Source organism: Oculina patagonica, chromosome 4 (assembly GCF_052425735.1).
Source record: "Oculina patagonica isolate OP01 chromosome 4, crgOcupat, whole genome shotgun sequence".
NCBI classification, from domain to species: domain Eukaryota; kingdom Metazoa; phylum Cnidaria; class Anthozoa; order Scleractinia; family Oculinidae; genus Oculina; species Oculina patagonica.
Window position 1 is genome coordinate 34,306,358 of NC_135761.1, and position 9,655 is coordinate 34,316,012.

General features: G+C 40.7%; 1 protein-coding gene across 1 annotated transcript; it reads right to left on the minus strand.

The window, feature by feature from the left end:
• Positions 1–1,175: 1,175 nt before the first annotated feature.
• On the minus strand, positions 1,176–4,337 carry LOC144652216 (uncharacterized). The gene is made up of 2 exons (XM_078512227.1): positions 3,561–4,337; positions 1,176–1,556 (listed from the first exon to the last, which is right to left on the minus strand). The coding sequence occupies exons 1-2, from the start codon at positions 4,335–4,337 to the stop codon at positions 1,176–1,178; spliced, it is 1,158 nt and encodes a 385-aa protein (XP_078368353.1).
• Between the last annotated feature and the right edge of the window lie 5,318 nt (positions 4,338–9,655).

Here is a 9,655-nt window from a genome sequence, read left to right on the forward strand (position 1 = left end):
TGTGAAAATGAATTATAGCTATTCACACTTACGTTGCTTGCATAAGTTACTAGAAAGATTCAATTACCACGTTTTGTTTTACCTCATACAGATTTATTGTTGACAATAATACTGTTACATCGTCAGGAAAAACACAGCAACCAGTCAATTACAATCTTTAAGCCAGGATGACAACCACTCACCTTAAAATTTAAGTTACTTGAATTGTTTCTCATCTGGGTGAATTTAAATCCAAAAATTTATCAACAAAAATGGCTTTCTTCTCAGATATAGAAGCATCTTTTGAGCCATCCATCAGGACACTGAAAAAATTGGTATTAGACAATTTCTCCTTAAATTCTCCTGCCAATGCCTCCCGATGTGTGTGATGGAAACATTGCAACTTGTGTCATTTCGATATGTTATGCCAATATCCATGCCATTTTTTTCTGCACGTTTTAACAGTTTTGGGTATTTTGACAGGTGAAGCTCTTGTTTTGCAACAAAGTAAGCAACTTCAAACTTAGTCTTTGTTTAAGCATGGTCAATAGCTTTTGCCTATGATAGAGAAGCATGTTGTATGTTGTGCCTGTTCTAAAAAAATAAATAAATAAAACTGACAAGTTTATTCATTTAATAACAAATACTTGGTGATTTGTAGCTTTATTACAGTCATCGGATAACAAATTTATGGCAAGATGCACACAATAAAACAGATAAAAGTAAGAATACGAATGAAGAATTTCATTGCTTTATGAGTGACTATTTTGCTGCCACTTCGCAGAGTGGAGGTTCTCGATGTTAGTGACTTGGTACACCAAACACGGAACCCTCCGAAATTTATGATTTAAAATAGTTAGACATGAGTGACAAAAAGCATCTGAGGTTAGTCTTCAAAACATATAAAGCCTAGTAATCTGCCAGACATTACTTTTCATGTTCACTCAGTTGATGATGTAATCATGGATGCATGTGCAGGTGTTAATAAATGTGGCAAACATAGCCACTGCTATGTCCTCAATGATCTTTGGCTTTTTGATGTCATCTAACACAGGTGGCAGCGTTGTTCTGCTGCACAGTCGAGGAATGAATCTTTCCTTTACTGACAAATAGAATGCTCCCATATTGCCAATTAGGCTGAGGGCATCTTAAGCCGACTTTTTGTTTTACACAGTAGGTTCGCTTCAGAGACCACTCTACATGCTCTTCAAGGCTTGTTGCAAAGAAACCATTTTTTGCAGGAACAAGAGGGCATTGAAGTGGGAGTGAGGATAAAGTGTGGAAAGAATCGGTAAATTTGCTTCCTCGACATTCAATGGCCTCTTCAACTTGATTTCGCCTTCGTCGTTTGTCTCGGCAACTTCAAGCAGCACTTCTTTGGTGCAACAGAGCTTGCTGAGAACATCTTTACTTCTTTCTCGTTGTGCTTTAAGTTTTCTTTTCTTGGTCTTCTCAGCATTATCGCGGGCCTGTTTTCGTTTCCGTCTTCTTTCGGCGCTGGCAAGACTAAATTTGTGTCGTTTGGCAAGTTCTTCGTGAGTTTGTTGGATTTCGTCTCTTACAGCTTCCAACTGGCTCTTAAAGTGCCTATGAAGTAAAAAATAACTTTGCTCAATTTGCTTGTTTATGTCTTAGCACGAATATGCGTGTTTAAGATATCAAAAGCGCTTTTTTCTAGTATTTTTTGAGCCCTGAAGTTTGGATTTCGCAATTTGAAGTGGGTCCTTTTCGCGCGCGGCCAAACACTCCGGTTTCACCGGAAATGACGTACTTAGTGGTTCTAAAGACACCAGGATTATGGCGTAAAGAGAGCAAAGAGGGCTGGCGAAAGCTATATTTCGGCTTTTGAGTCAAACAAAGGCAATTGCGCAAACGAAACTGCAACAAATACACTTATTTCCTTTGGTGAAGCTTCGCAGAGTAAATGGAAGCGAAATTTCTATGTGTATAGTAAAGCTATTCGTTCTGATGAAAACGCAAGAAGAAACGAATTCTGTTCCGTCGGCAGTTCAAGGATCGCTGTTCTCAGCACAAGCTCTTCCTTGCCACAAATGAAACGATAAAGTCATGAAGCGAAGAGGAGATTTATCAAAAGAGTCAGTATCTCTGTAAAGGATATGGTGGTCTCTCTATATCATTCTGCCCTAACAAGCCGAAGAAAGATTTAGCAGTCGCGCCAGGAGTTTACAATATGTTACACAGCTGGGTACAGTATACGTGTTATTCTTGTTCCTCAAAATTTAATTTGTATGGTTAGTAGATCGTTTTATCATTCGTAAGGAAGCAGTCGTTTCCTTTCCCAAACACTCGAAACGATCGATCGCCAGACGCAAACGAATGCATCTGTGAAAGAAGCAAAAATATGGAATGTAAATTCGACTTGAGTGAGTTAGAAATGCTTGTGTTTCAAGTAGCGCGCTTCGAATGTTGTCACTCACGTCTGCAGTTCCGGTAGTATTCTATGGCGAATGCACTTTTAAACAATACACTGAGATCTCACAAAATCTTGGACAAATTTTACGGCTGCCTTCGCCGGAATTATTTGCTGATAAACACGCACTGCAATCAGGATTTATCGTATCCGGATAAAGAAGTCGACGGTTGTATACCGTAGAGCTAACGAACCATAAAGAGCAAAAACTGCAGTTCTGTCTATTCTTGAAGAGGAAATTTTGGTATCGTTCATTGAAGTCAAAAAGTGCTAATCTTGAGTTTGAAGAAGTGTTATCTTGCCGTGTTGTCAAGTTTAATTATGTCACTCTCACGCTTCGGAGAAATATGTCAGTCCACTGTACTTTCCCACACAAGAACACAATCAAAATGAAAGTGATCGAGCAACTGATCGCTTCTTGTATTAAAATCACCAAATCGTTATATAATACCGAATAACCACCGGGATAGGCGTACCATAACCTGAATTTACACATTCGACAAGCAAGCAACCTCGGCGCGGCAAGCAGCGTTCGTGTCAATTCCGAAGCACATTGCGACACTGCGAAACCACTCACAAAATCAAAGCCCGTCGATGTATGTGCTTTTAGAAACAATAAAAATTCTAGTTATTCATTTTTCATAGGGAATTTCTCATTTGAATCTGCTTCGCCGAAGTTCGATCGTGCTTGTCGACCAGTGCTTGTGCGAAAGAGCGGTTGATCGGCTTGCGGCGGTTGGACAGGTCCAACTAGCTACTTCAGTCCATTTAGTGTCACGATATTTCGTTGTGCGATTCATTTCTGCTAGAAACCCGCTCTGCCAAGTCCGCAGATGGCAACATATCGTTCTTGTCGGACAAGATTTCGATTTATCAACGAAAAAGCAGCAACAATCTCAGCTGAAGTAGTGAACTTCACTGTGTATCAACAAAATCTAAGTGTAAACTGATCCGTGGAACCACTAACTACGTCATTCGAGCCAAATTCGTGTCCAGGCTCCAGACCCACTGTTTTTGTCTTACCGAGGGCACTTTAGGCGGCAAAAAGTCCGATTTCTCTCTCTTTGACATTATTCTTTTTTTAACTTTTCGGAAAGTAGACATAAAGAGCTACCAAAAAAGGCAAAAAAGTTTTTTACTTCATAGGCACTTTAAAACAGGTAACAACCGACAAGGTTTCCTGTATATAAGAAAACTTCTCCTTGGCCCATGATTTGAGCTTTGTAGAAGCTGGCTCAAACAGCTCGTCTTTCTGCTGCGTTAATTTCCCCTTGATATCTTCTGCTTGTTTAATTTTGTTTTCCACCTCTTTCTTGGCAGACGCACAGGTTGAGACATCCTGTGGCCTGGAAGGAACGGACAATGATCTTACTCGTGCGATGTAATTATTGTCTGACAGCTCGGTAATTCTCGTAACCGAAGCTGTCAAACTCTCCAGTAGCTGTTTTCTTTCCCATCGGTCACGCTTCTCTTTGATCCAGCAGCTTTCAAACTGGCCTAGAAGATGTGGCTGGGCTGACTCGTAGACTTGTGGAAGAATGCTGTTGAAAAATTGTTGCCTCGGAAATCGTGGATGGGGAATCAAAAACCTCTTCCATGGTTCGTCCGAGTCTGATGATGATGGTTCTTCCGGCAACTCTACCGTTAATTTGCCGCTTTGAAATGAAATTTTTGACTGCAGCGATTTCTTGCGCTTTCCCAACGAAGCTTTACTTGATTGAGAAGTACTACCTGGTTGGCGCAGCTTCTCAAAGTTTGAAGATAACTTTCGCGTATGTCCTGGTAACACGATGCCAACACTTTGCTCAAGTTCTTCCTCCGATAGCGTGACCGCTGTCTCCAGATCATCGAACCTGGCCTCACGAAAATTTTCCAGGTGCTGAGACAAATTGAGTCTGGCCAAGAATGCCTCAAGACTTTCATCCATATTGCAGTGACTTATTTGTAGTTCACCGGATCTCTCGTTCGCATTGAATTAGTCTGATCATCACAACAACCGCATTGTGTATTATGTAGTTGTCAACTGATTTACAGATTATCTTTGACCAACCGTAAGTTGCTCTTCATTGGCTGAAATTAATTGCCAACACAACACGCTAAAATAAACTGTTTATCACAGCATTTCCGCTTATTGCGACCTGAAAAACGCCGGCGTTCGTATTGTTTCGTAAAAACTGCCATCCTTTCCTTCGCCTGCATGCAGCCATCTATTCCCATGTTAAACCCTCGGATTATCAAAGTCATCAGTGAAAACGAAACCCCAGTTTATCCCCCTGCCCTCTCACCCTGATCCCTCTCGTGTCGTTTCGTGTCGGCATTTGCATGGTTTGATTGATAAGAACTTAACAGTTGTGTTACAAGGTTTTATGTTACAACCATACGTGACAAAACGATTGAGCCTTGTATAAACCAACGACTCAACGGAACCACGTTTCCGCTCTCGAGAGAAATATTTTTGAACCAATATGGCGTTGACGTTGCGCTTTCGTGGTTTAAGGTGCTGCTTCAGAGGTATGAAAACTGTGTATATGAATTTTCCTAGAACATATAGTCGTTCCTTATGGTGCTTTGAGCAAAAGTCAGAATATGGAGATGAAAGTTTTGGGCATTATAAAGCCGGCGGAACTGCACGATTATTTTTGGGAGCTTTGGCGACGTTTACCACCATTTCATTGACCATCGAAAAGCGAGCATTTTGTGTAAATGAAACCAATGAAGAAAAACAGCCTTCTACATCTTCTGTAGTTACCAAACCAAATCGCTCAGTCATAAGGGAGGAGACCAAATTGATAGAAACCTCCGATGGTGGTTATTCGAGAAAGTCACTGCAAGAGCTTGGTGTACAAGCCAACATGAACTATCTCATAAACGAACTTCAGAGATTTAGGAATCAGAAAAAACCAGATCAACAAAAAATCGAGAAATACAAGGGTCTATTGGAGCCTCTTAAACTCTTAGTCGTCGTGGAGTGTCCCATAAGTTTCCAAGAAGCGTTTGAAACATATGATGGGTATCAGTCGTACTCCAACAACACGCCGAAGGGTAAACTGGAATTTCGCGACATTTTGCTTTATCAGGTGAGTGGACTTCCAGTATACATAATGTTCAAGCCCAATGTTCACCACATCATTGCTATTCGTCCTGATGGTTGTCATCACACTGAGTCGTTGCTGCAGTGGTTATTCTTAGAATGTGACCAAACAAAGGATGATAATTTAAATGAAGAAAGAGGTCTTACACTTAATGCGAGCAACACAGCTGTGATTTTAGAGTCGATGGAGTCTGAATGGAATCGTAAATGCGCTCGCGTACTTCTTGGCTCAACTAGATCAGACTCTGAATTACAAAACATTGGTTTAGATGCAAACAAAATACGTGCTGCTACAAAAGTGATCATGACAGGTGTACAGGAATGCGAAAACGCAAAATTAGCAGCCAACGACATGGTCAATTTAAGGATTGCTTCCAAAGTGGAACAGCTGACACAGGAAATTGCCACTTTGAAAGACCTGCAAGCGAAAAAAAGAAATACTTGGACATGCGAACGGTTGAAAGAATTGCAGGAAACCGCTAAAAAATCTCAGAAACAATTTTTACCGCTCCAACAAAATGAAACTAGCTATACACAGCAACGACTGCAGCAGATGCAAAAGCGTACAGCTAATCGACTACTCGAGGAAAACAGAATTAAAAGAAGGCGCTTAGGAGCAGGTCCTCATGACAAAATTGATGTGGAATGCGAAGAGTTCATTGCTAAGGCCATTGAATCTAAGGCAACGTACCATGGCAGACGCAAAGAAACTGTTATGTTTACTAATAGAAGGGTGAAGGTCCGTGATCTGTTAAACATAGCAAACTATGACCTTGAAAATCGGGGTAAAGCCCCCATCAAATTGGCCATCACTGCTTGGAATCGTTCACGGGCACGCAACAGCAGAAGCATTCACAGTGGGAGGCATGGAGGCAATGCTTTATTTTGCACCAAAAAACCACCGAAAACAGAAGATCAGATGAATGAAAACACGCATTACCAGCGTGCACATGTTCGCAATATTAAGGTCATTGCCCTGTATTGCATTGCGCATCCTTACTGCAGAGAATTTTACGCGTAATAAGCGCGCGCGAGCGCGCGCACATCAACAAAATGGCGGCTTTTTTCTATGTGGCTTAGTCGGCGCGAGAAGTAAATTGTCGCTTTCTCGTAAACGAGTCTGGTGACCTATCAATTTTTTCTTATATTTAGGGTGTAGCGAAAAAAACAGATCAATTCTTGTGTTTGAAAAATAAATTATTGCTAAAAACGTGTACTTTGCTGGTACTCGCAGATGAATTTTAAAGGAATTATATGGAATATACAAGGTCTTCCTGCTCCTAAACGAATCTGGTGACCCCCCTTTTTTATTTCAAAAATTAAATTCCTTCAAAATAATAAACCTTGGCGAAGTTTGGTAAAAAAATTGTGTTCAGTTCTATTTCAGGGCAATGACCTTAAAACTGCTTTCTACGGCTCAACAACACCAAAACACATTAGGGAAATGTGTTTTATGCGATCAATTGATGACAAAGCATATTTGAGGCCTGGCACTTCCGAGGGCTTCAGTAAAACTAGAAATTCTCGAATTCTAACAATGTCAACTGAAGCGAAAGCACGAAAACTCCCAAAATACGACTGGCCAGAAAGTCAAATGTACATCACACCCAGTTGTCATTGACGGAAAAGAGAAATTGTTGATGAAAAATGATAGGCACGTTGTTATTCGGCCAAAAGGTTATGTTGACTCTTCAGGAAACACATGGGCGAATGAAACAGAAAGACTACATTTGCTATATCCTGATGAATTTGAGGCTAAAAATCTCGGAAAGTCATATTCTAAGCATTTTCATTCCCTTTGTGCGGCTGTACATGACGATGTTTTCTTGTACGTCGATATGACAGAAGAAGGTGACATTCTCAAAGTAACCACGGATAGCAGTTGTAAGCACCGCCTGTATGAGCAGCAGCGACTTGGACATCTTGCGGGGCGAGTAGAAAAAGCGGAATTACAATGGAACATTAACTGTGCACTTTGCTCTGAATTTGAGAAATTACAAGGAAATAAACTGCTCAGTAGACAAAAAGATGTTATTGTAAGTATAGAGGCAACTTTGGCAAAGCGGGTCACTGGTAACAGTCTTTGGAAAGATTTCAGTGCAGACATTCTTCGGAAATCTAACCAAATCCTTCATCATATTGCGGAACTAAATCTCCCCCTGTGAAGCCTAATTGGGCCGATTTAACGGATGCCGGGCCGGGTGTAGGGGTGTCTAACTATGAAGTAAGATTTAGAGACGCAGAACTTGCGCGTGTGCATGGAAGCGACTACCGTGTACGTGTACATCGATCAAGTGGAGATAGCGGGCAAAATGAAGCTGAAAGGACCAACTCGGCCATCGGTGACAGTGTAGTTGACGGAAGCACAATAGACTGGAACTTTTACAAACGATTCAATGATCTTATCGACAGAGAGGAATGACGCCGAATGACTTTGAACTATACGAACAAAATAGGATGTCGAAAAATGCATGGCGAGTGGCAGATATAGTGAGAGAAAGAGTGGACGATGCAGCAGTGTTGGGGGATTTTATAAGTGCTCTTCTTGCTGAAAAAAATGACAGCGGAAACTTCTTTTTCAATAAACCTTATGTCAAGGAGCATCAAAACGCAGCCCAACAGAAGAAATCCGATGTACCTGGCAGCACCTATATCGAGAAGATTCTAGAGTTCATCGCGATGCATTACAAAATTGGAGAACTTTTTTAAAGTACTTGTACCGCGGCTGTTCTACCAAAAATTCGGAGTATTGTTCTTTTTGTTCTGATCGTGGTTGGACAAGCCCTTCACCAATAAAAGGTGTTCCACAGCCCATCCCAGATCCAGAAAACCCTTTCCATTTTAAACCATTGAACGAGACACCCACTACGGCTGAGAATGGTAGACAACGGGCCCCAGATGACTTCCAGCCACGAGCTAACATTAAGAAACTGTTAAGTGAAGGTGCCCTGTCTTCCAAAGAAGAAGTCGAGCAGTTCTCGAGGAAATTTGTTGTGGAGCAAACCTTGGTCCAAGCGTACATAGCCCATTTAGAAGATTTGAAAATCCAGAGCAACATTAGAGCAAGGGGGCGCATTGAGCAAAGAAACAAACGTGCTCAAGAAACAGTGGATGATTATGCCTGGCTGGAATTAGTACAGTCTGGAAATATTAAAAAACTACTTGTTTCTGAGTTGGAAAAATATCTTGAGCATTATTAACTGTCAAACAGTGGCACAAAAGCCGACAAGATAAGAAAAATCTCTTTGCATGTACTTGGTGCAAATGAGGGAAAGCACAATGATGGGGAACAGGCTGATGACATATCGCTCAACGAAGCTTCAGATTCAAGCGACGATAAAAGCGACAGTGAAGATGACATTGTTCTTGCGGAGTTAGTTGAGCAAAGTGATAATGAGTCAGAGCAAGAAACAGCTGTAGGAAACTTTACTATTGATGTAAACGACAAATTGTGGTCCGTCTTTCAGAGTGATTCTGAGGAGAGGAATTTTATGGTTTCGGTTAAAAAAATCAAACAGAGGCATGTGTGTACACTAGAAATATTAAACTAAAATAACTCATCTAAAAATAAAACGACTAAAAGCAAACCACCCGAAACAAACTTTTCAAGGAAATCGGCTTTTTCATTTCCGTGGTTTCGCTTATTTTTTGTTTCAGCCTTTTCTTTACCTTGCTTTGAGTTTTAAATATAGTGTGAAACTATTTAACGATACCAATGAAACACTATCGCGACTTCCAAAATGAACGTTTTGTTTACATTTTTGACGGTGGAACACTATGCTCATATTTGGCGAAAATAAAGTTAGTATGGAAATTAATGCGGGTTGAGCGCAACGATGCGGAAAATGTGGCAACAAGAAGGTACTTTGACGCTTCTGTGAAGAGATGAAAGATACAATCATCAACAATCATTTACACCGGCATCTAGGCAAGGGCATATATTGTTGGTATTTAAAAGTCCTGGTTCTAGTACTGTTTAATATAAAACATGGTGCAAATAGGTCGCATTTTGCATCAACCATTTAAATTTACAATGGACATTGTTTGATTATAATATAGCCTGCGAACGCAGAATTATTTACCAGCTGTCGCCATTGAAATGTATTTTAATGATGAGCTAAATTCTTTAGCTTCGCGAACTTGCATAATAGTGG

Bases quoted from the DNA above. Each gene is read 5' to 3' on its own strand.
- LOC144652216 (XM_078512227.1), bottom strand. From the start codon at position 4,337: ATGGATGAAAGTCTTGAGGCATTCTTGGCCAGACTCAATTTGTCTCAG. The intron at 1,557-3,560 runs GTGCCTATGAAG...AGGCACTTTAAG, and splicing joins CGGTTGTTACCTGTTTTAAA to AGCCAGTTGGAAGCTGTAAG.